At 36.0% G+C, this 26,982-nt stretch overlaps 1 protein-coding gene across 4 annotated transcripts in view; it reads left to right on the top strand.

Annotated features, from left to right (window-relative positions):
* Positions 1-26,982, top strand: part of TAPT1 (transmembrane anterior posterior transformation 1) — a 39,779-nt gene that overhangs the window by 2,657 nt on the left and 10,140 nt on the right. Inside the window, exons 2-11 of one of the 4 annotated variants that reach the window (XM_068679966.1) lie at positions 2,150-2,280; positions 5,848-5,966; positions 10,618-10,641; positions 16,894-17,056; positions 20,801-20,936; positions 21,559-21,656; positions 21,813-21,882; positions 23,423-23,503; positions 24,068-24,177; positions 25,759-25,818. In XM_068679966.1, coding sequence (XP_068536067.1) covers positions 2,150-2,280; positions 5,848-5,966; positions 10,618-10,641; positions 16,894-17,056; positions 20,801-20,936; positions 21,559-21,656; positions 21,813-21,882; positions 23,423-23,503; positions 24,068-24,177; positions 25,759-25,818 — 992 coding nt within the window. Of the gene's footprint in view, positions 1-2,149; positions 2,281-5,847; positions 5,967-9,884; positions 9,952-10,617; positions 10,642-16,893; positions 17,057-20,800; positions 20,937-21,558; positions 21,657-21,812; positions 21,883-23,422; positions 23,504-24,067; positions 24,178-25,758; positions 25,819-26,982 lie in introns of those variants that run through there. The other 3 variants (XM_068679969.1, XM_068679967.1, XM_068679970.1) reach the window with 3 other exon arrangements.

The raw sequence follows: 26,982 nt of genomic DNA, 5'->3' as shown, positions 1-26,982 counted from the left end.
AAAGGAGGTGGCTGGGCGACTGCTTCAGCACATCCCATCTCTGGAGAGGGTGTTTGCGTGCACAGTCTGGAGCTTCTCTATTGATCAACTTCGGTCGTGAGGAGTGTCTGGGGTGTGGAAGTTAAGTGAGGTGGAGGGAACTGAAAATGATCTGTTTTTCAACGACAAAGCCAATGAACCAGTTCATGTGAGGTAATGGGAAGTGGGAACAGACAGCTCAGCTGTCACTCCACAGTGGTTGCCCGTATGTCAATATTGGTTTTGCAGGAAACTTGTGTTGGTTTTGAGGTGCATTACCTTTAGGTTAGTGAAAGTTGGTTGTCTGTGGTGTCAGAAAATGTACCTGAGCAGTTACCACAGTAGTTAATTTGGATGTTCATACCTAAACTTATCTTTTGTTAACTTTTTTTTTTGTTGTTTTTCCCAATTCTTTCTTGAGTTTCAAATTATGATGTTACAGAGGAGGACTGTAGAAAATGAATTTGGCTGAGATCTGAACAAGCATTTAGTGGTATGAACTTCTGCTGTTATTTCACTAGCATGACCTTTGATTGAAGCTTTAAATGTCAATATTAGTTTTTGTTTTTTTTTTCCACTCACTGAACTACATGCTTGTTTATTTTAAAACAAATACTTTTAGGGGTTACAGTAGCTGTAGCCTACTAGAAGGGGATCAGTTACATAAATTATTGCAAACACCAGCCAAACAAGTCCTTACAGGGTTCGGTTCACATAGTTGAAAGCAAATAATGATTGCAATGAGTTACTAACAGTACATATTTATGTTAATATGCCACTGCAAACTTCAAGATGCTTGTAATCCTGAGAAGTTCTAATCACATGTCCACCACCCAAGGCAGTGTAGGTTACCACCCAAGGCAGGCACACACCCCTGCCTCTTCTGTGGCTTTTAAACTTCTTTTCAAGCTGATTGCTTCTTTGCCTTAAAACTCGTGGTCATTTCTTGGCTACTGTTCCATCCAGCTGATGGTTGTCATCATCTTTGGTGTGATGACTTTGGGGTGAACTGTTCACACGTACCATCCCTGCTTGTGTTCTGTCTTAGCAGCTGTTGTTATCTCGGCTGTTTTAAGGCTGTGCTGTGCAGCCTCTTCCCTTCACCCTCCTCACCACAAATGGGGGGGGCACTGTACCGTGCAAGGCCCCCTGCAGCAGTCACCAAAACTCACTGAAGTCTGAATCTGCGGCTGGTGAGCGTGTTCTTGCCCCATGATAAGTTCACTGCTGCTTTTCACCTGTCTGGATAAGTGATATCTGTATTTTGGATGCTGTGTGAGCACTGGGAGTGTCTGGTTTTGAATGCCAGTAACAACCAGAAATTTTGAACACGAGTGTAGTCTCCTGTCACTTGTGAAGTGTTACAGATGGGAAGTGCTGATCTCAGAACTTGTCAGTGAGTGTTGTAAGCTCAACTTCCTCGTGCTGCTGATAGCCTGAGCTTTCATAATTGTGATTTATTTACTGTTGAAAGGCTGTTCTATCCTTTTTTTAAAGCCATATGGCTTGATTAGAAGCTTAGGTCAGCCTTCAGTTTATTTATCTACAGCTGTTAAAATGTGGAAGACCTATTGTATATGCCTGATTGCATTTCAGTCTTGAAGGGCTTTTTATCTGATAAGCAAACGATCAGGACACCTCTACTGTTTGTGTACTGAATCACCTGCAATCACTTACCTATGAATGCTATGATGTTACAGGAGGTGTTCTTTATTTAAAGAACAAGCTGCTAATGTTGCTGAGAAAGAAAATAACTTTAAAAGTCTAAAATTAAGCTCAGTAATTTAGGAGAGCACTCAGTATGATAAGAATTAGATCCATTAGATACACAGCGTTCAGCATAGCTTTTTTTAGTAATCTTTTGGAGAAGCAGGATGAAAACGATTGGCTGGGCAGAGCAGTTTATTTTGCTTGTTGGGAAGCGATCAGGAAATGGGAGGGAGTAGGACTCGATTCTCATAGCTCCTTCCATACCAAGTTATTTGACATTCTAGTTGCTGTTAGCAGAAACCTATTGCATTAGATGTGATGGAACTGGAGCATGTAGCAAGGAACAGAAGCACAGGAGCCTTCTCACTCTGTGGAGTTCATGTCTAAAATGTCTTCTGCTTGTGTGTGTTCCCAAATGTAGATCTTTCGTTGCTGAGGTTCATCAGTGCTGAGCTGACAAGAGGCTACTTCCTTGAACACAATGAAGCAAAATACACAGAGCGGAGAGAGCGAGTATACACGTGCATGCGGATACCAAAAGAACTGGAAAAGGTGAAGTATTCTTTAAGATTTCTTTTAATTTTGAGATTAAATTGGCTACGTGAAGGTATTTAAAGGAATTTTTGTTTTTCAAACACTTCACTCAAAAAAAATTGCACATCTGCATTGATTAATTTTCAGTGTTTTCAGCTAATGGCCACTTGATGCTATTAGCAGAGACTGATGTAATTAGCTTGGAAGTCCAGGTGGTGATGTATTCAAAAATGTCACTGATCTTCAAGGAATAGTCAATCAAAGGAAAACAATGGTTTTAAAGAATTTTCCAGTCTGAAAATACAGTGATAGACGAGTTTGTAGAAGTTTTCTGACTTCCATAGCTTTCTGTTTTGCTTCTGGCCACTGCTTACGACACCTTCCTTTCCTTCTCCCTCTATCCCAGTGTTGTGGTTCTTCCTGATTGATGCATTCCTGCCACCTCCTTTGTGGTAGCTTAAATATAATTCAGTGGGCCAATTGCAGTGCTCTAACGTAGAAGGGAGTTTTGTTCTGGTGTAACCTTTTTGGAACCCTGTAGGACAGGGTGTCAAAGTTGGGAGGCAGCAGGAATATGCTCAGGGCTGAAGAGTAAGGCAAATTGGTAATAAGGTTGTGTAGGTTACAGTGTTACCATAACCTTAAGAGTTAATATTGTTAAATTTCTCAAAACCTCTAGATTTTGAGAAATATGGTAAGCCTAAACCAGTTGAACACTACTTTATGTTGAAAGAAGAGTCTTGCTCCCACTTCAGTCTCCCACCTTATACGCACTACATGTTTTGCATGAGCTCGTTGCACCGTTCTGAAATGTAAATCAGCTCATAATTTGGCAGTGAATGCTTCACATTTCTTGCCTGTTTTGTTCTCTGCTAGGGTAGTGTGCTGAATTGCTCAGCCAATATTCTCACAAATCCAGAGTTTTTGAGGACGGAGGGGTAGCTGAATAGCTTAGAGTAGTAGAAAGCTTACATACAGAGAAGTGGAGGAGGGAGGGAGAGAGAGTAGGTTTCGTTTTTGTCAGAGCCCTGCTTTCCCCTTCAGCATCGTCAAATTAATCCTCGGTCACAATGAGACCTGGCTCTACAGAAGTAAATATCCATCTCCATTGTAATTATGTAGACTACTATGTGTAGTCTCCAAGCCACAGAAACTATTCTGAAGGATCATCACCATAGGTTTCCAACAAAACTTAAAGCATTTAAGAACATACAAGATTGTTGGCCTTTGCTTAAACAGGGTTGAGGGTATAAGTGGTCAAATTACTGTTGTGTTGTTTTTTGTTTGTTTTTTTTGCATGGTAAATCAGACTTCGGTCTCTGTTTTGAATATCAATGAAAGAATATGAAACTAAGGAATAAGCAGAGATATCTAAAAGGTGATCAATATCTTTTTACAGAGAGATTATGAAATAAATGTTCTTTGCCCGGGCATAGTCCAAGTTAGCTTTCATTCTAACTGTATCAAATTGAATAATACTCACTAGAAAAAAATGAAAAAGTATGCTGATGAGCACCTAGAAAGCAAACTAAATAGTGTGCGGACCATCACCTATTGTAGGAATTGTTTGACTGAGTTTCAAAATTGCTTCATTCAAACGAAACATGAGTAGGAAAGGAGGGCAAGAATTGTCTTAATGACTTGTATTGTTTGCTACCTAATGGTTTACTTAGAGAGTAGGGATGTACATCGTAAAAAGCTAGAGTGAGAATAAACTGGAATAAAATTTACCTTCTGATATTAGGTAAATATTTGATTTTCTTTAACTTGCTATTATTACGTATAACCTTTGAGTTTATTTTGCAAAATGCATTTTCTTGATCAACAAAAAAAAAAAAAAAAAAAAAAAAAAACGCATAATATTCTTTTAAAGTCAAAATCAGGAGTTAATATGCCTAGCTAGGTATGTGCCTAACTTTTCTTGAAATACAATTAGGAAAATCAACAAGTGCCCAGAGTCTCATTCAGATTACAGAATCACAGAATCTCTAGGTTGGAAGAGACCTCAAGATCATCGAGTCCAACCTCTGACCTAACACTAACAGTCCCCACTAAACCATATCCCTAAGTTCTACATCTAAACGTCTTTTGAAGACTTCCAGGGATGGTGACTCCACCACCTCCCTGGGCAGCCTGTTCCAGTGCCTAACAACCCTTTCAGTAAAGAAGTTCTTCCTAACATCTAACCTAAAACTCCCCTGGCGTAACTTTAGCCCATTCCCCCTCGTCCTGTCACCAGGCACATGGGAGAACAGGCCAACCCCCACCTCACTACAGCCTCCTTTAATGTACTTATACAGAGCAATAACGTCACCCCTGAGCCTCCTCTTCTCTAGGCTGAACAAGCCCAGCTCCTTCAGCCGCTCCTCATAGGACTTGCTCTCCAGGCCCCTCACCAGCTTCGTCGCCCTTCTTTGGACCCGCTCAAGCACCTCGATGTCCTTCTTGTAGCGAGGGGCCCAAAACTGAACACAGTACTCGAGGTGCGGCCTCACCAGAGCCGAGTACAGGGGGACGATCACCTCCCTAGCCCTGCTGGTCACAGTGTTTCTGATACAAGCCAGGATGCCGTTGGCCTTCTTGGCCACCTGAGCACACTGTTGGCTCATATTCAGCCGACTGTCCACCATCACTCCCAGGTCCTTCTCTGCCTGGCAGCTCTCCAACCATTCCTCTCCCAGCCTGTAGCTCTGCTTGGGGTTATTGCGTCCCAGGTGCAGGACCCGGCACTTGGCCTTGTTGAACTTCATACAGTTGACCTCAGCCCATCGGTGCAGCCTATCCAGATCCTCCTGCAGAGCCTTCCTACCCTCGAGCAGATCGACACACGCACCTAGCTTGGTGTCATCTGCAAACTTACTGAGGGTGCACTCAATTAATCTTAGATCAAATCAGAAAGCACATAAAGAAGGAACATCATCTGGGGGGAGACAGTTATATAACAGCTTTCTAATTGGAGAATTCAGGTGTAGTATAATTATGGTAGAGTTGCTTGGCTTTTGGCTATAGTGAAATGGCTTTAACTGTTCTGACGAGTTAAGGAAGAAGCATTTAAACTGAGGGCGAGTATGTAAATTGATTGTTCATATTTTATATTCCTCTTCTAACGAAAGAAAGGTGCATATTTTCTGAAGGAGAAAACTACCAGAGCTGTAATTAGGTGTGCAATAGAAAGCTAAGTAGGTAAAACTTTTTTTTTTTGGAGGGAGGAAGACATGGTAAAAAGAACACATGCAGAAAATGTTTTTGCATATGTACACACAGCTCTACGGTTCTTTCCCCCCCCCAAAGTTAAAACATTAACATTTCTAACTTTACAGGAAAGTCACTACTGCAAAATGAGCTGCAGTAATTAAGTGCAATTCATCTGTTGAATAAGATTCAGTGAATTGGGGAAGTCTGTAAAATTCTTTGCTATTTGGGCCTTGTGGAGCAGAATTTTTGCTGAGTAGTCTAACTGCATAGTTTTTTCATCTTATTTGGTTAATTAAAGTAATATGTAAATGTATTTTTCATAAAACAGTATAATTCTTTATTTGTAACTCTGTATAAACTACTAACATCTGTTTTATTTTTATAATTTAGTTGATGTTTTTTGGAATCTTTTTGTGCCTGGATGCTTTTCTGTATATATTCACCCTGCTTCCTTTGAGAGTTTTTCTGGCAATGTTCCGGTTCATCACTTTGCCTTGCTATGGATTACGGTAAGTTGATTGAAGAGGAAGGAGTTGATACACTTAAATAATGTTTATCTGCTTGCTTAACTTTACAGTCTTTCAGTTCTGTTTGATCTACTAATGACTTTTTCTGCTGCGAAGCAGAAGTTTTGCTCTAACCTAGCCAAAGCAACAGTGTTTGTGGGGTACTGTTAAGCTTTACCACCAGTCACTAACTCGAATGTTGTTCCCTTCAGATGGCAGATTGCTAACAACACCCATTAAGCACATTCAGGTTAGTAAGGGGAAGAGACATAACCTCCTTATTCTGGGTCGTTCTGTTCATTTAACTAACGTCTATTTGAATAGTGTTCTGGGTTTTGTTAGTCTTGAGTTAATGACTCAGCCTTTTGTATTTTGACAGACTCTTTGATATTGAAACCAAAATTTGATTTTTACAACAAATGAGTTCTAATTTCCCCAGTAATATTTTCTCAAGGGGTTCCTGTATAAAATGGATTTTTTATATTCTTTAAAAGAATCTTTTAAGTAAGTAAGTGGGATGGGACTAGATAGAATAACATTAAGAAATTTAAGTTTTAACCCCTTTACTGTTTTGCCTAGATTGGTACTAAGGAAGTCACTAATCCATAGCATTTTGTTTTACCAAAAAATGGGACGATTGATTTCCTTGATTAAAACTTGCTATTTTAAAGTAAGCTTGGTGATACAATCCTAAGTGTAACCTAAAAGGATAGGAGTCTTTATATTGATGTTTTAATTTTTCCTTGAATAAATAAGAACTTAAAGGTTTTCATTCTTCATTTCCTCAAACTTGATTTAAAAAGTTGATTACTGGTTGCTGATTCTTTTTTTCTTTTAATCACACCACTTGCATTTACATTATTAGAATCTCTTATATGTGAAGTGATTTTTAATGCATAGTTCAGGATGTATCTTCAGATTAGAGAAAATGCGTGTCTAGTTGCATTAAAAAAAAAAAAAAAAACTATTTTAAAGTATTGTCCTGAGTTGAAACTTTTGAACTTGGGTGCTGCTTCAAATAGACACTAGGTGGCGGTCTGACATATGGAATTACGGTGTTAATTTTGAGCTGAATTGCGTATTTTCAAAATGTCAAGAGTTTTCCTAGCTGTGTAAAGAACCATATGGCAGCTATTCAATTTTCACATGATGACAAGTCAAATTATGTGCCAACTTGTAAATATCTGCATGGATGCTATTGCTAAAATATTAAAATTCAGGTAAAGGTAATGGATTTTAGCATACAATTTAGATTTTCTAGCTACTTTTTTCAATTTACAAAGTGTTCTTCCTCATTTATAAACTCAGCTTTGCTTTTGACAAATGAACTTTATGCTTTTCGGAAATACCGATTAAAAATTTGGTGGACCAGTTGCTGGCTTCAGCTGTTACTTAATTTACTGAAGAAAGTGGGATTTAGAAGACCACACACACATGCCTGCAGTGCTAAAACTTAGTCTGCTTGTCTGATGATATTCTTAGTGTGAATGGCAGAGCCGAACCCAATTTATTCTGTTCAACTTGAATATGTTAACTTTAAAGTGTTACCAGGTAAGATTCAGTAAAACTAAGATCATCTTGAATTAAGAAGGTTGTGTTTTGGTAGGAATTCTTGAAACAGTTTTGCATGTGTCAGTTTCTTCAAAAGTTTATGGAATATCTTTCCTTTGCATCTCACTTACCTCTTCACTACTGGAAGCTTTGTCTAAGTCGTTAATGTTCTAAAGCTGGTGGATTTTTATTGAAAAGTTGACAACTGATGTTTATTGTATGTAATGAAACTCTTTCAGATATGACTTTTATTTCTGAATACTCAGTCTGCACTTTGCTTTTTATTTGCGTGTTTTCTTGTTTTTCTTCCTGGTTATGCTGATTTGATTTGTTACGGTAAAAAATGATTGGGGTTTTTCTAGCTCAGGAAACTTATTTTTGTGTTTTAAATAGAGGTCAATAGGTAAAATGCATTTATAATTCCAAAAGGTACTTAGAAAGCGGGTGGCTAGTTATCTCTGAACTCATGCTTCTTCACAAATGTCAAGTAAGTGCTGAGAGGTGGGATTAGGTATTTTTTGAACCTGCCACATCATATTCCATTCTGTGTAGTAAATAAAAGTGCTCCTCCCTTCATCTTGACTTTTTTCTCAACATCTAAGTGACATGATTGAGCAGCGAGTGTTCTGTTGACCTTCCACTTCACTCTTCATTTCTATTTCCTCATAACTTCTTTGCTCTCTATTCAGTGTAGAAACAAGGTTGTTACCCTTTATTTCTTCCAAACAATGAAAACATGTTCTATGTAAAATGGGTTAATTCCTGCCTATAATATTGTGTGCAGTGCTTATTTAAATGCAGGGGCAATGCACTGTCACCTTTTCCACATTTTAATATCCCATCTAAGAAAGCTAAGAGAACAGAGTAGTGTATCTTAAAGTTTGATTTATTTTTCTACCTAGACAGCATAACTTGTTTCAGGCTGACTGCTAAATCCTTCCTCATCACTGATTTTTTCGTTTTGAGTCAGTATAGTTCTGCGTATTTGTCAGAGCTATATTGGCTTTAACACAGATATTTTAGAACTACTGAAAACTTCAATGAGAAGAATCCAAGATGATGTCATGAAGTAAACTATAAGCTGCAGGTTAAATTGTTGCAGTCAAACTGGCAGTGACTGAATCATCAGATTGTGGTGGTTTTGGCAGGTGAAACACTTCATTACTGCTCTACTCTATGAAGAGTAATGTGCTCTTTCAAAAATTAACACTTCACAAAATTAAATTACATCATCAGTCTTCAGAAATAACAAAAAATAAAAAATTCTAACAGCTCTATGTTTCCTTCCAAGCAGTGGAAAGAAGTTTCCTAAACTCTGCGCTTTGAATCTTACACATAAGCTCATTTTATTGAAATATATGACAACTTCAAAGCACGTGCTTTGGAACAAGGGGGGAGAGAGAGAGAGAGAGAGAGAAGTGGACCTGGTAGAGCTCTTTTCAGACTTAGTTCTTGTTAATAGGTTCCTAAAATTAACTGTACCCGCAGTTGAAAGGTATGGTTATCTTTTAAAAACGAGAGTTTTTTTTAAACCTCAGGTTCTGAGCAGATTAATATCTCTGCTTGTTTTGAAAAGCTTTTATAAAGCTAACTTTTGGTGTTTTATTTTTTTAAATACATTGCACACTAGTAAAAGCTCTCATGGGAAAATCACTATGATACAAAGGCTAAATTTGTATGTTAATGAAACTCTGATAAAAGCCCCAATAAAATTCCACTTTAAGACATTTTACATCTGGTCTGTAAACTAAATAAGGATTTTTGCTGTGGAAAATGAGATTTCCTGTAAATTCTAGCTTTCTCAAGAAAACATAGTGTAGTATGTGACTCCTCTTACATGAGGAACAATTGGGAAGATCTTTGCATTTCTTACATGTTGAAAATAGCAATACAGATTATAAATACGTGTTCTGTGGTTTCTTTTATTACGTTGCCTTCTCCCTGAAATAAGTGAATTTAGGTTTTGTCAGCAATAACATCGTTAACTTTGAACCTACCACAGGTATTATATGTGCCTTTTAAATTTCCCACTGCCCTCCTGTGAAATGATAGATGTACGCTTTTCAGTAGGAAATAAATGAAAAAAGCATTACTTCAAGAAATAAATAGTAGGAAGAAAGCATCTCAGAGAAAAAAAGATCCACTGGGATTCTCATTATGGACTTTATTCATAAATGAATTTGAACTTCAGTTGCACACTTAGTCCCAAACCTATTTTTTTGCCAATGTGACTTTCTACCAACCAAAAAGAGCAGGTACACTCAGTATTTTCTGTAGTAATCTCTCGGAAAGTACTCCTTTCTCCTATCCATAACAGTTCATAGAGTAGCAACATTACAACCTTCTCTTTCTTTCTTTCTTGTAAATCAGACCGAAGGGAAGAGCACTTTCACTTCCTTTATAGGATGGAATGTGGTGTCACAGGGATTCCTCCTTGGTGAGTAAATCCTGATTTTCTTTTTCCTTTCATGCTATCGGCCAAATTCATCGTCATGTAATCAGTAAAAAGACTGATTACAAATGAATAGGATAGCTAAGTTAACCTACATACTTCAAAGGAGAAGCCAATATTCAATAAGGAGAAGCAATATTCAATACCCAGTACTTGAAACAGATTCAGTAGGGTTTATGGTAGGTAAACTTTTGAATACGACTTCACTTCCCTGTGGAAATTGGTTGTGATCTTAATAGGTTTAAAATGGTGTTCATGTAGAGCGCCTGTGTACCACTTCAGCCCAATTTATAATAGGGTGTCTTGGAAACAAAACATAGCCCCTGCTGTACTTTATAGAGCCTTAAGCTTTTTATGTTTATTTTAAGTAAAAGTTCGGTCAAGTTCATGGCTATATTTTACATGTATTACAAGCTGATTTTCTTGTAATACTTAAGAAGTTTTGCAGAGATTTCTTAAAGTTCATTGGCAGGTATTTTAATATTAGACTTTAAATTGATTGTAGAATAAAATGCACTATTTTTTTCTTACGCTTATTTACTGACTTCATTTACAGTTGATTCTGTTACTAAAAAGGAATAAACATTTAATGAAGGATAATTTTAGTTGTCACTTATTTGAAACCTCATTTTTTTATTTATTTTGAGACAGCTCTCATCGGGGCCTAACAGAAAGGTTGGTTTTGTTTCATTCTTAGCATGGTTTTGTGCTGTGTTGTGTGCATGTAGAGGCTTTTTACTGTTTGAGAAATGAAATGCGGTTTAGGTTGGCCAGCTTAGCTCTCTGTATATCCAAGTCTTCAACTGAGACGTTTTTATCAGCACTAAGCCTGTATATGTCAGCAATTCTGTGACAATGAAGTTCTGCATACTGTATTTTTAATTTCAAAGTAAGTATTGGACTCGAACAACATAGCTCTTTTTCTGGAGCCAAGCTTAGTTCCAAACTTGAGCATAGTCGTAGGAAAGTATTTTCAAAATGAGAAGCGTAATTTTTGAAAAAATTTAAGAGTGTAGCTATATGTGTAAGTATGCCCTCTAGACAAACTGGGTTTTCTTTCCCTGGAATCTTCATTTAGTTTGCCAACAGGTAGTATCACAAAGTATCATCACTTTGTGTCAATCTGTTCATTCTTGTTTATGTTCATATAAGTTAGACACTTAAAATGCTGCAGTTCATTATTGAAGGACGCATTTAAGGATTAAGATTCTGATAAAGACTAAATATCTGTGCAAAACAAAATCATACGGTTCACTTTTCATACAAGTATCTATGATGTAGAAAAAGGAAGAAACAAGATACCTAAGCATACCTACTTATTTAGATCACTATTCTTATAATGGAAGAATTTTACCAATTGATACAAACCTTTGTGGTTGTCCAACTTTGAAAAAGAGTATTTGAATAAAAGAATTAAAAGATGTTTGCCGTAAAATTCTTGTGCAAATCTGTAACCTCAGAGCTAAAACCTTTCTTCAGCGGATTATTAGCATGATGAACCTATTCAAATGAATTTTTTTAGTAGTGTGAAGTACAATAGTATTTCTAGAAATAAATGTTATTTTAATTTCATAGATACACGTATATGCATGCGATTAAGTTCCATGATCTTAGGATTTAAATATCCATCTAAAGCATTATTGCAGTTGTAGTGTAATTACATCATTAAACTCCTGCATGTGTGACATCAGTCTTTGGTATTTTATCTGTGATAACTATGGAGAAGTAATTGTTTAGAGTTACCTGAATAACTAAGATGATGGTATACTAAGGGAACTAATTAAAAATGTAGTAGTCATTCTGCCAGATATCTTTAAACAGTAAACATTGAACAAGAAAAATGTACTGAATTTGTGTTTTAAAAAAAATAATAAAAAAAATCTAAAAGGTGTCAGGTAAGCCACATGCTAGTGAAGAACTGGGGAGCGCAAGTGGGCACGAAAGACAAAAGTGATATGATAGTATATAGCAGTCTGTGCAGGGCTGCATTTAAAATAATATATGCGGAGTGCCTATACATCACCTGCTACAGTAATCATGGACTTATAAGTGTACTTCTCTACAGATTACTGTGCAGGCATACACAGATGTGACATGGTGATAAAGCTGTAGACAACTGAAATGAGATTTTTAGTCGTTGTACGTTGCTGTACTTATTGCTAAGTAGTTCTAGCTCTACAGCTATCAGAGGGAGCAAAAAGGGTTTGTTAGGGTAGATACCCATGAAAGCCTTGAGCTATTTTGTTTCTTTAATGACCTAAAAAAAAAAACCAAAAAAAAACAAAACCAAAAAACAACTACCCTGAAATCAAACATTCAGCTGAAACAGTCAAAAATGCTATGCATCATTTGTCTTGTCTTAGGAATGTGCTTTAACCAGTAAGGTACTATATAAAAGCAAACATGAGAAGACATCACCATCACCTCTTTTAGACAAGTTTTGGAAGAAAGGATACAGGTATCTTATCTGAAGAGTAGGATTTGGGCTGTGAAACTTGAAGGGTTTCAAGTAGTCAAGTAGTAGCAAGTTACTAGGCAAGTAACTAGTTCCTTAAACTTTCTCTTGTCTAAGAAAATTGCTTATGATAAAGTTTTCCACACCAAATTTTTCCTTCACTGGGTTTTACGTATATCGTGAAATAAGCTTGATTCTTACTTCTGTGGGAATTTCTTACAAATGTCACAAATTCTTAAAAATGAAACATTTAAATTTTATTTGTTCCTAGACTGTATAGAAAAAAAATCTGTGTTTAAATTCCGTAGTAGTCTAATTTGATAGTTTTTTAATTACGTAAGATGGCTAAGTAACGTATCCTAAACATTTATAAGAGAAGCTGCTTGTTCAGATGACATCATTTTCTAAACAGGAAGAACTTGGGTTCATGCTTTCTAAATGTGCTTCAACACACAGTTGACAAAGTCATCCTAACAGGCCAATTCTCTGAATTCCTAGCTCATGGCTGATGGCAGTCAGTGCACTGTACAGGTTTTACTATGGTTTCACTCTCAGCTGTCACAGTGTGATAAGTATTGAGCTTTTCCTTTTTTTGACTGGGCTGAAACCAAAACCTGCTGTGGTATGAGAGAGGTATAGTATATAGGCTTGCATGTCACTTCCTCATCAGCATTAGTAACAAGCATGTTTATCCCCTTAAGCATGCATTTGTGTAATTCTATTATTTGGAAGCATAATTGTTTGTTTCAGTGGAGATTTTTCCATTAATTATGAGGCATAAAATGTTAACTGTGACCCATATGCTGAGGAATTTGAACATTTTGTTAAGCGCTTGCTATAAAACAATAATGTCCCTGCGTGTGTTTTTCTTTGTTCTATTAATTTGCTAATTAGTGTTATGGTGGAGGAAGGTTTGTAGATTCTTTGTGAAGGAATGCTTGGATTTTTCAGTTTGAATTCATGTAGACTGAAGCATCACCTCATGTTTAAACAGATTGGTGTATTCAGCAGTAGTAATAGAAAAGCAATTCAAGATTTTATGTAGCAAATAATGGAAAGAATGGATAAGCCTTATGCTTTACTATACAGGGACTCGGGTGTGTGAAGAAGTCTAATTTAAGAATTTGCTTCCTTGGCAGTCAAGTCTGTAGAGCTAAACATGAGGACTCGAAGCTTAGCGTAATGAAACTGCTTGTGAAAATCTGAAAAGAGTATCTTGAAGAGCATGACTTAACAGTAAAAAGTTAGAAGTGATAATGGAATAACAGCAGAAAAGAAATGGGTGAAAAGACAGGCGTCTTGCATCTCGTTAAGGCACTTTTGAAAGATGCTGCAAATGCACTGAATCTGTGTATTTACTGGCTTATGATGTGAAAATTGTAATTTAAAATACATTCACAATTTGTCTAATTACATGGGTGAAACAGTTCTCGCATGACATGATTTCTGGAATCCACTAAGATGTTAAGAGGAACTGCATCTTGGACTACAGGCTCTCATAATCCCTTTGCAGAGCAAAGTTCACTAAAGCAGTAAATGGGCATAATTCACACCTGCACTATCAGTGTATGCCTGGGATACTGACTGCTGTTGAAAGATTGTGTAGCTTCCAGTTCAGTAACTGGAACAAGTAAATATAAACTAGGATAGTTGTCATGCTTTTCTTTATTCATTCTCCTTTTCTTGTTCATGAGGAAAAACCCACACCAATAACTAATTTTCATGTGAGATCTTTGTCTGTGTTTTGTAATCTATCATGCACAACTGTAAAAATGGAAATGCTTACAATGAGTTGAGCTGTTTCAACTTCTGTCTCTGTTCAGTATTTTCTGGAGTTATGCACACACTCAGTATTGTCTAGTTCTTGCCTCTGCATTTCAAAGCAGGGAACAAAACCATGAAAGCATCAGAACTATACTATGTAAATCTGGTTCATTTCTGTATATTGGCAACTTATAGTTAATATTGCCCAGGGCTATGACGACTCTTCTTCAGAGTTTGAGATTATGTAGTACTCATGATAATGAATATAGCATTACTAATTTGTATGTGATACTAATCAAGAGGTCTGATTGATGGCTTAGTGTTCAAGATTGTTCTGAAATTATTTTCTAGTATCAGCACGGAGTATGAACGTAGTTACTGACTATTGGAGACACTAAGTAGAAACACTGAGGAAAATGAAAGCAGAAAATGCTGTATGTAATGCATGGGCTAAGACTTTATCATGATAGGCATGAAATCATGTCAGCCTGTGTGTATTTATGTATGTATCTAAATAGTTTCACGTTAAGGACAGGAATGATTTATGAGAAATGGAACCAATATGAGCTGATCATATACTAAACCTGCAACATTTGTTTCTCTCTGAACTCTGACTACATCATTTCATAACTGCAGGCTTTGCAGATCTTTCTGTATTACATGCCAAAAGAGGACAGATCTATTATACTTAATCCATTTACTTGATTTCCTTGTCCTTGTAAGAAATAATTATTCCTATGCCATATTATATTCAGAGCCACATGGCTAAATTGTTCTGTAAATGCCATTAGACAGAGCAGAAGAGGATTCTGCTGCTGTAGTGGTGCTGTTGTAGATTATGATATTTCATGGTTACTCTTTCTCAATCAGAAACTTGTTAGCAGCAGACCCTAGATTTCTTGCCTAGACAATATAAAGGGGTCTGTTCCATGTAAATGGAAGAATGCTGGAACAGCTTTTAAATGCCAGGATCTTCTTACTCCTTTCACTTTCTAGAAAGTAGTTTTCTAGTCAGCCTGTGTAGTAGTCCCTTGTGCTGACTACAGGTTAGAAATGCTGAGAGCTCTTCTGTCATCAAATTGATTAAATTGAATTTCTGAGGGTATTTCCATGAGTTCCTTTAAATATGTGATTTGAAATGCTTGTCACAGTGTTGCTTCTGCTTCTCATGGGTGAGAAGTACAAGTTACTGCACAACTTTGAATAGAGCATACGTTGTATTTTTAGTTAAAGCTTCAGAAAAGATTGAAGGAATGCTACTGAAGTTTTCTCTAGGTACTTGCTTATTTACAGCAAGTGAGAAACTAAATCCAGGTCACCTTGAAGACTGTAAAGTAACGTTCTCTAAAACCATTATGTGAATGTACTCTGTTCTACAAAAGCTTAATTCCTGCAAGGCACAGCAGTCAAGTGTACATGTAGATGGTCCAACCCTTTTGGACAGCCTTTGTGTTGTATAGTAGTGATTATTTATTCAGTTGTTCTAGACACAGCATATCTAAAATGTCTTCATCTTTTGAGTGCACAGGATGCCGTGTGTGATTTGGCCACACCTTTGTAAGGCATTATTCTCCTGAGTTAGTTTTCAGAATTGATACCACTTGCAGAAGTGCAGTCGTGCTCTTTCATGTTCTTAAGAGTTTGTCTTCCCTGTGATGGATGCTGGCTACTTTTACAGCAGCTGCTTGTGACAGTAACTTAGAGGTCATGCATAACTATTCAGATGTTTTTTTGAAAACAGCATATTTTTTAAAATTAGCATATTCAAACTGATAACATGTTTTGGAAAAATAATGGAAGCATTGTCTAATATCTGAAACAGATGACTGAGGAATACAGTAAATAAACAATTGTAACTCACATTCAGCGAATTTGTTCTGACTTATGTGAAATTCTGCAACAGACTTTCAGTGTGTCTTAAAAAGACTTACATTTAACAGAAGTTATAGCTCTGTAGTTTGATAGTTGTTAAACTGCCTTTTGATTCAAAGATTTTTTTTAAATGCTTTTGCATCTTATTAGTACTAAGCTAACTAAATAGACAAGTGTATACTTCCTACCTTGCACCTTCATTATGCTTATGGCTGGTAGTGTTGGCAGTTGAGGTAAAACTGTATTCCTCCTGGAGTTCTAGGTTGTAGGATAAAATTGTGTGATGATTAGTTTAAACTTCAGGGAGACGTGTGTGACTGTAAATAGGAAAACTTCTGCATTGTTTCAACATCAGGCTCTGATATAAAATTGTGCTGAGACTGCTGCAGATCTTAGGGCTAAAAGAAGGTATGGAATTGCAATTAGGATCTGTTCTTTAGCATCTGGATCATTATGTTGAATTGAAGACGACTGCTTCATTCCTTTTGGTTATAGTAAATGCAGTTTCTGTAACTGAGGAAGTCAAAATGATAAGTAGAATTGGCTTGAAAAGGGGAGGTAAATGAAAAGTTAAAGGGCATGCATGGAGAATGTTTTTAACAAGTGAGATTCTTACTCAACAAATACAATATTCAAACTAAATGGATGTGGCAGATAAGATGATCCTGTTCAGGAGTGTGATGCTCATCATGATGATGGTGTTAAGTGTTGGAGTGGGGGGCTGGGGAAGGAAATGCGTCCTTGCTAAATAGCTTCAGTAAATTCATACTGACTTTGTAACTTATGTTTTGTGGGGATGTGACACTTAGTGGAACTTCTTGCCCTTTGTATTTCAGTGATAGACGTTTGCTGCAACCTGCTCAGGTGTGTGACATGCTCAAAGGAGTGATACTGGTCATCTGTTACTTCATGATGCACTATGTTGACTACTCTATGATGTATCATCTGATAAGGGGACAGTCTGTCATAAAGCTCTACATCATCTATAACATGCTTGAGGTAAGAATTTTGGCATCGGAATATCAAGCATGTTGTTTTCAGAATGTTTAAAAAATACACTGTCGTTACAATATTTCTTAGAATTTGGCACCTCTCTCTCTCATAAATGTGCACACCTAATAAACCTAAATGTTGTGAAACAGCCAAGAAATGAAAATAAACTTCGTAGATTCTGTTCCATATTACTTAGTTTCCGTAGCTTACTAATCAATTTAGTTAAATGAAAATCGAGAACTCAGAATGGAAGAACTGAAATGCAAGAATGAACAACTTTTTGAGCTTCGTAATATAAGCCAAAACTACTGATTTGAAATAATTTTAAGATCCCAAGAGAGACCAGGGATGAAAGATGGAGTAAGGTGTGAAATCTGACTTTGATTTCTTCATTACAGAAATACAGCTCTCATTGAGACTGCAAGGACTGCTGATACAGCTTAACCTATCCTCAGTCCTTGCTGGCAGCCAAAATCTTGAATACATTGTAGTAAGTTGAATGAATATAGAGAATCAAGAAAAGAAAACTCTGTTTTGAAAGGATAAAATAAGCATAAAGAGAAACCATGGGGGAAAAAATGTTCCTGTTTTGATACTAATGTAAAGCATGAGAATCTTAATTGTATTTCTGCCATCAGTGATTCACTAAGTAAATAACGATTTTATAGCTATAATCTTATCTCCAACCTGTGTATATAGGACATAGTAGTGATACAACCTCCTTTTGAAAGGATTCAGTCACAGCTTTGTACACAAGTTACCCTACTAGGGTTCTGAGATCTCAGAATAGGCTTTTTATCTTTGAACATCTTTGTACCTTCGTTTGAAGACTACTTAAATGGTCTATACTTTGTGAAAAATCTGTATATTTTGTCTGGAAACATTTGTTTTCATAAAGTATTGTGCAAGGAACACTATTTATTATCCCAAGTCACCTAAACGTCTCAGAAGCCACTTCAGTTGCTTATTCATAGGGTTTTTTCCTTTTTATTTTAGAATTGATGAAAGTCATATAAAAATTGGAACTTGATGCCAATAGTAGTTGTGTTGGCAGTATTCATCCATATATATAGTTCCCTAACCTGTGAGAGCTTATCGCAGCTATCACTTAATAGTCTTTGAGAAGACTTTCGTTCTCTTAGTGCCAAAAAAATACAGCACCATGTGCTTACCATGTAATTTGAAAAGAGACTGAAGCGTTTGCTGTGAGTTGGAGCCATGTGCTGTGCCCTTTTGAATGAGCTGAGTTTCCTTGCTGTTTTGACAGAACCCAAAGTGTGTCTCAAGAAGTGGTTCCAGGGTTTCCTTTCCCTAACTGAGGGGCAGAGCGGAGGAGGTGTTACAATGCGTAGTTACTGTAGTTATTGGAAAACTTAGAAGTGGGAAGTTGGAAATCATATTTAATTACCACGGTGTCTCATGAAACTTGACATGTCAAAGCAAAGGATATAAAAAAGGGGCTTTTTTTACAGCAATAAGTTGCAGCCATAGAATCAGAAAAAGATGGCATGGAATCCCACTGAAAGACTTCATAGATTGTCAGCTTTAACAGGTTGTTCATTCACTTGCTTACACTACTTCAGTGAATTTCATTACAAGCCTACTACTTACACAAGAAATTAGATTTTTTTTAGCAGCTGTTAAATATGCATTTTTAAGCAATCAACTTTACATTTTTCACAAATTTTTGAAATAAAAAAATCGTTTGAATTTAATTTAATCACTGAGCAACAGAGATGTTTACAATGTCCTAATGTTTTCGGCTGTTAGCGTGTCCTGAGAACACTGTCACGGACAGATATGAGGGATGCAACATCTTCAAATTTTGTGCTGAATGCTCCAAATAGCCAGCCTAAGGGGAGCGTTCAGCGCAATTGGCTTAAATGGCACTTTTCTTTTTTAGATTCAGACCCACCGGCTCCTGCTCCTTGTGAAGCCCCAGTGTGCGTTATGCTGGTGACACCGCTCACCATGGAATTCGGCTGGAGCCTGGAGCCGGCATGTAGGGTTTAGGTAAGTCACATTTGGAAGAGCAGACAACAATATTGTGTGGTGGGTTTTAATATCTTTTTATCATACCAGATAAGAAATGTGACTTACATAAATAAAAAGAAAATCAAAGCCGCCATTTTATTTATTAAACCCCGCACAATATTGTTGACAAAACTTCAAACTCTAAGCATTCTGTGGTAGGTATTACTACAAAAGGTGTACTTATTCAGTGGGTTGTCACAACGAGCAGGAGCCAAACAAGGCACACCACTTTAATTTACAAAAAATTTACAAGCCGAAAACAATGCCATTGTAAATATCTCTGAAACTGATGTTTTTTTGAACTTCAGATTTACGATAATGCATCAGCTCATAATTCATTTTATTTTCAAGGTGATGATTAAAAAGTAGCATTCAAGTTAATTAAAAGATTAAGTTAAAAGCTGAAAGATTAAAGTAGAGGTTGCTTGAGACACCCAGTAAATTGTTTTTATTCAGCCTTCATATTTCAGGAAATTTGAATATTGGCTCAAATAAGTTAAAACATGATTTGTATCCCTTTCGAATACTTACTTTTAGAACTCTGTTAATTAACAAAGCTGGGAAATTATGAGAGATCTGTTTACTGATATGGTCTTCAGAATTTATTTTCTAGTTAACAGGGCATGGTTTAATATTTACAGTCAGTTCTGTATTGCTGCTTGCTGTTTAATATGCCCAAAATTGTCATCTTACAGAAAGACAGTAAGAAACATCAGTTTTGTTTAAGTAGAGGTAATTGGTTTTCAAATTTAACTGTTTCATTTTGATTGGGTTAGTAAGCAGTAAAAATACTTTCTATTTTAGCCAGACACATGACTTGTAATACTGAATTTAATTTTAAAGTGATTTTTTTTCTGGATCTACGTGCAGCTCAATTTAAAAATTATTGAACTTGAGTATATAGGCAGAAAAAAACAAACTCTTCTTTGTAATGATCTTCACTTTTCTGTGCTTGCTAGTTAGGAAGTCTTGAACTGGTGTATTTCCTTGTGATCTTTCTTGCTGTGTTACTGAATTACAAGCTCAGTTTTCTGTCCATATTTTTTTCTACCTTTAGAATTACTGCTAAGTTTCTTCCTATATATTCCTTTAGTTAAATTTCAGATGTTTGCAGGTATTTTTTTCCTGTTGTTTTTTAAATACCTGATTTTGGCAGAATTTTCAGCCCCCCTCTATCTCTTGGTGTTGTTACAGTATTTTTAACTTTGATTTCTGCTTTATCCATAGATTTGTATTGAGTATGTTCCTCATTCCAAGCTGTAAGAAAACAATACAGTCAAATCTAATTTAAGTCTTTTTTGTACTTGAGAGCTGGTACTTCCTGTCACGCATTCAAAATTCATTTTCTTCCCCTGTTAAGTCCAGAGGCAGGGAAAAAACGTTAGCAATGGTTTGATGCAACAGACATACTGTTTTATCAGAGGCTGAAGTTTGAACTGCATTTGGATGTCTTCCAAGGAAGCATCTAAGATAAATACTATGTGGTTTCATACTGTAAATACTGTTGAAAAGGGGAAAATAAATTTGAAAGATAAAATAAGTTGCTGAATATACAAAAGGACCCATCTAACTGTGAAACTGAGAGTGGGATGATAGCAAAAAGAGATGAAAACTCATGTGAAATGTTTTTTAGATTGAGCTGTACTTAGACTGGCATATTCAAGTGTCTTAGAGAAAAATATTGCTGGAAGGCAGTAAAAAGTTCTTCTTGTTTAGGTGGCTGATCGTTTGTTTTCTTCATTTGGACAAGATATTTTGGATGCTCTTTACTGGACAGCTACAGAACCAAAGGAAAGAAAAAGAGCCCATATAGGTGTGATTCCTCACTTCTTCATGGCAGTGCTGTATGTCTGTATCCTTTTTTTTAAAAACAAACAAACAAAAACTTAATAATGGTATTTCATTTCAGTAGCAGATTGCCTTTTTAATACTCAGTGACTCAAATAAACAGTAGCTGGATACTTTGTGGAAAATTAGGTTACTGTTTTGTGATTGAATATTTTGGGTCACAGGATCTTGAAGATAGTGGAATGTTAGAAACATAGTTGCAAACATTCCCTTGAAATAAAGGGAGAAATGCATGTGTGAAGTAATGTTACAATGAGCTGATGAAAATGATCTGTGAGGAATATATACATTAATTCAGAATTCTTGTACTTTTCCCCATTTCCTGTGAAATCTTTAGGCTTATCCCTTCCCCCATTCCCCCCCCCCCCCTTCAGGTAATACTACATTTTCTCCTGTTTGACTGGGCTCTTTCAGGATGAGAAAGCATAATTACTCCATGCTGTAAAGCACTGTGGGTACATTAGAGATCTAAGTACTGACATGCTGCAAATCTAGGTTGACAGATAGAAACTCTTTCGGTTGTTTAATTTTGGAAGTAAAATAGGAAATCAAGTTCTGATGCTGTTCAGTACTGTTGTGCAGAAAAACTATTTCCAAATACGCTTCCTTAACCCTGCTATCTACAGTCCTGCATGCTATTCTCATAATGGTTCAAGCAACAACCCTCAATGTGGCCTTCAACTCTCACAATAAATCATTGCTTACCATCATGATGTCCAATAATGTAAGTATGTAACTTTGTTATAAACCTACCCTAAATTTTTCAGTGTCCTTCATTTTAGCGTAGCACATTGTCAATTTTCATATTATTTGATTATCTGATTTGCTTGCACCGGTTTGTTTTCAATAGAAATTAAATAACTGCTTTTAAAAATTGCAGTTCGTTGAAATAAAAGGAAGTGTTTTCAAGAAGTTTGAGAAGAACAATCTTTTTCAGATGTCAAATAGCGGTATGTATGGCTGTGCTCATCCGGGAAAATGTGAAATAAGAGGCTGATTTTATTTTTTCAATATTAGTGTGAAAACAGCTTTACCTTGATGAATGCGTGCGAGCATTCTGACTTGAGTTCTTCATTGCCCACATTGGCTCAATAGGACAAAAATGTGATTCTGTTTCTAAGAACGCTATTTTTCCTTAAATAGCTAGTTTTTATTTGACACGCTAAAACGAATTTAGCACACAGCCAATAGTTTATTATATTAAAAAATCAAATTTAAATACACTTCAGGCTTGCTTCAGATTTTGAAACCTGACTGCTGACGTGTTTTTTGTCTTATTCATCTGCAAATTGCAGTGATGATAAATGTAAATGTTAAATGAAAATTGTTTTGTGATCCTTCAAACAAAAGACTATTTACGCAGAAACTGAACTATATCACACAGAAGAAAAAATAACACTAAATTTAAATCTTCCTCCTGGAAGCTCTTTAAAGCCAAAAAATATTCTTCCTGGCAGGGTTTGACAAAAAGTTTATCCTATGTTAATATGTATTTTTATTCCAGTTTTTAAATACTTCATTTTTTTTTAAATTAAAAAGATTTAACTTTACAGTAAAAACATCAAAAAGTGATGTTGATTACTAAAATACTGGCAGAAAACAGTTTCCTTAAGCTTTCATTAAATCAGAGAATCCCATGAAAATAATTGAGAAGGCTGTCTCATCAAAAAACTTTTTCGGACTTAGCAATTTGTGGTGCCATTATGTTTCAAATTTTATTCTATTATTCGATAATGCATTTTCAGGAAGGTTTTTTAATATAGGAGAAAATGTGGTGCTTACTGAAGCAGTCTGTTTGGATTGTTTCCGGAAATAAGGTACCAAAGTAGAAAATCTCCTTGCCTGGTCTGGGAGGTCAAGTCATAGGACTCTACCCCATGTCTGACAGCTTCTTCATTCTTACAGTTTTGATCACTGAACTGATGTATCCAGCTATTCCCTTCTAATGCAGCAATATAAAAGTCTAGGAAGAAATCTTCTAAATAAGGTGTAGTAGTTTGCTTGAAACTTTTTTTTTTTTTTTTTTTTGTACTACAGGACCTTCTATATATTAATTTTCACATCCAAGATCTGTAGAAAGTGAAATTTGCCTTGAACTTAAAATGACAGCTGTTCTGTCTCCATTTTTGCACCAGGAGGTGCTGTTTCTTTTTGGATCCAACAAGAAAGGCAGGAACTTTATCAAGAAAGATAACTATTTTATTAACATACTGGAAAAGGTGATAGCAAGTTATGAAATACTTTGTTCATTCTGACGGTGGGAACCCCAATTTCATGCAGCATTGGATGGATGCTGCAGAGATCCTATCTGTGGTGAAATTTCCAGCATCTCTCTCCTTCCTCTTCCCCCATAATCAAACCTGATCAAATTTCTTGTGAAAGAGAGTGTATAATTCAAGACATAAGAAATGATAGATAAATACTCATTCTGTGGTTTTATGTCAGTAAACATTTGTTTCGAGTTGACATCTTACTTTTTTTTCTAACTAGATATAAAAGAGAGGTTCACCAATTATGTGCTGCTACTAATTGTATGTTTAAGGAATATGGAACAGTTCTCCTGGAATCCAGGTGAGAAAACCTATAGAAAAATAAAATAGAAAATGGTAAATTCCCATGTGTTAAGTAATAGTTACTGTAAACATTCCCATTCATAATGTAATATTAATTATAGTTAGGATTTTTAACAGAGTATTGAACAAATATTGGGTAAAAATTCAGGCTTCGTATTAATAAAAATGTTTAAACTTGATTAAAATAATGTTGAATGAGTCTAGGTCTGCGTGATGTGTTTTGCTTCAGTGTTAGTTGCCTACCTAAGCTTTACCTTAAGCACCTAAGAGGTTACAACTACAGGTACTTGGTCAATTCCATACATATGCTTAAAACCTACTATCCAGTATTTGCAAAGACTCTCTTCCTGGTCAAGATAAGTCTTTATGATGTCAAAGCTTTCGAATCTGATCCTATTTGTGATGTTAAATGTTAATTTGTCATGTTTTATTGATGAGTGGAGAGGTAGTTACAGACACTGCTTCAGAAATTTGAGGATTTTTGACTGTTGAACAAAAGTCTTGTCATTTTGTATACTAGAGTCAAATTAAATGATCTAACTTGTTTCTTCCCAACCTTCAGATCATCTTTGGGTGTTATTCCCAGATGTTTGCATGGTGGTTGCTTCAGAAATTGCAGTGGATATTGTGAAACATGCCTTTATAACAAAATTCAATGACATCACAGCAGATGTAGGTATTTTGTTTAGAATGCTAAATGCTGTTTTAAGTTGTAGTTTATTCTGCTATTTTTTTAATATTGAAATCCTGTTTCAGTACAGAAAATGCAACAATTGGTTATTTTCATGTATGAGATATAATTTGGAAAAGCTTGGTAACTTCCTGATACAATACATTTCTGAGGATCTTTATAACGTGCAGCAAACGCCTCTGCTTCTAAATTGGTAGTTCCAGATCTGTGAATTACTGAAAGTATTGTGTTAACAGTTCACATAATAACCACAATTCACATAACTGGCAGATAATTTTGTGATGTGATCTCTAGATAAATTGTAAAGAATGTAAAACACTAAACTTCTTTCAGAGCTTGTACCTCTTATTTAAAAATAAAGTTAAAATTCAAGTCCCAAGGAGGGAGGGGGGGGGAACAAAACAAAACACAGATCTTGAGGCTTTTGAATCTCTATTCTTCCGTGCATGTTAAAGGTGGAATCTGAAATCAGAAGCACTTTTCTACTGTCTTTGCAGCACAAATATGAAGTAGGTTATCCATCAGTTTTCCACTCCTGTAATTTCGTAGACCGTATATTATGCAGTCCTTCTTCTAAAGTAGTAGATGAGGTCATTATTTGTGTAGTGTGGCATGATACACTGGCCATTTGACTTGTGCATTATGTGAATTCAAATGCACTTGATAAATTTGTGAAGAGATGAGTTAGCGAAAAAACGCTATTAAAACCACTTTTCAGGAAATGAGGTCAAAACTTGGAAGTGCTATCACTTCCATCTCTAGTAACTACATTGTGTGGTGTAGAAACAAGTTCAATAATGTACTTATTAAGCTCCCTTATGCCAGAGGCATTTATGCATGCCCTACTTTCATACAGAGTACAGGAAAGAGAAATAATGAAGTCATGGTAGCCCAAGATGTGTGCTGAAACAGCTCGGGGTGTGGAGGGTAGCAGGTGATAATTTTGCAAAGTTCATCTAACAAACCTTGTTTTTGGTTTGTTTTTTTCAGTGTATGAAGTTATAATGACTTGGGGTTGCTAGGTGAAACTTTTCAGAAGTGTTGAGCACCTCCTATGCAAGTTGCCCTTCCAGGCAACTTCCCCTTGTTTTTCTGTCTCAATGGGCAGAGCTGTTTGAAAAAGAACCAGAAAAGCATTGTTCATCTTCCTGATAAGATTTTCTTTTTTCATGGGATCACTTGCTTAGTATGTAAGCTTGCTCGTTTGTTTAATTTGATCCCAATACTATACTTCACGTTTAAAACAAATGATAACTCTTAGGGAGAAAAGTAAATGTGATTTCTCTTACTGTGTGGTGTTGGTTATCTTCAAATTCCATAAAAGCTTTACAGTCTCATTCAATTCTGAAAGCATTGCAGTCTTATTTGTTGTAGGTATGTATAAGTTATTACAGAGATACAGACTCATTTGAAGGGTGTAGCTGAACCTCAGGAAAACTGGGTTTGACTCCTTCAGCCTGCGCAAGTGTTTATAATATTTTTAGAAAAATTGTATTAATTTAGTTGCTTTTGTAGTGTGTCAACACGTTAATCATGCATCCGATGTGCTGGATTTTTTCCAGGTCTACAGTGAGTACAGAGCCAGTCTTGCGTTTGACCTTGTTAGCAGTCGACAGAAAAATGTAAGCCAGAAAACAAAGGCATATTCTTGTATTAATTAATATAATTGTTATAGTGGCATATTGAAACAAATACTTAAAAAGAAGTACTTACAGAATAATTTCACTCCTGCAACACTGAAATTGTGCTCTGCTTTGTTTAATGAGAGATAACAGGAATATTTCCTTGTAACTTATTTTTATCTGGTTGTTTGGGTCAGTTCAGGCTTTAACACATTGTTGAGAAGTCTCTTCCAAATACAGTCAGTGAAGGTTTATAACAACTTTGAGATTTTGGGGATATATATGAAAGTAAGCAAACTGAGAAATGTATTAAGATACTTTTAAAAGACTATTCTTTTTGTGCTATTTTAACTGTTAGATCAAAATACAATATTCATTAGCTAGTGTATGGATACTTGTACCGTGCATGTTACTCCTGTGGCATGGGTATTTACAGAGCACAGACTGCTGGTGTTTTTTGTGAGAACTGTTTTTTGGTGTGCTATTGACAGCACAGCTCTCATGAATGAGTCTCTAACTGTTCATGAGTGCTCTAGATGGGTGCTCTGTTAATATTTCCAACAATTCAGGTAGTTTTCTTGGCTATGTTCAATAGCTATTGCTAGGGAATGTATTGATTATACCTAATAAAGAAGTTACCTTCAGTTACCACAAACCATCAATTATTATTAATTTGTTAACAGAAAAACAGCTTATTAGTTCCAAATACTCTATTCCTTCTCCTGAAGATCCTCTGTGGAAAATGAGTGCCTATGTGATGCTACCTAACTTCAGCATGGCTCTCAGTAACCCATGAATGTTTTAATGTAGAGTAGCTGTGTTTTAGGAGTGCAAATGTAAACATGTTTTTTGCAATGGTTTTAAGACTGTTATCTTAGGCTAATTATAAGTGGTTTTAGAATGATTTAAAATTGATAGTGTGATAATTGCATTTTTATCCCTGTTGTGGGTTTTTCTGTATAATACTAGAGGATCAAAGTCAAATTAGTACAAAGATGTCCCTAAGCTCAAAATAATCTACAGATGAAATATAGTGTGTTTGGATTCAGTGTCCTAATTGCTTTTGATAAAGAGATTTATATTATACTCCAGTTGCTGTTGATCTGGAGTACTGAAGCTAATTTCACCAGTCATGGTAGTATTACTTTTTTTTGTCAGTGAGTA

This window comes from Anas acuta, chromosome 4 (genome assembly GCF_963932015.1).
Source record: "Anas acuta chromosome 4, bAnaAcu1.1, whole genome shotgun sequence".
Classification (NCBI taxonomy): Eukaryota; Metazoa; Chordata; class Aves; order Anseriformes; family Anatidae; genus Anas; species Anas acuta.
This window is presented reverse-complemented; position numbering and strand designations above follow the sequence as displayed.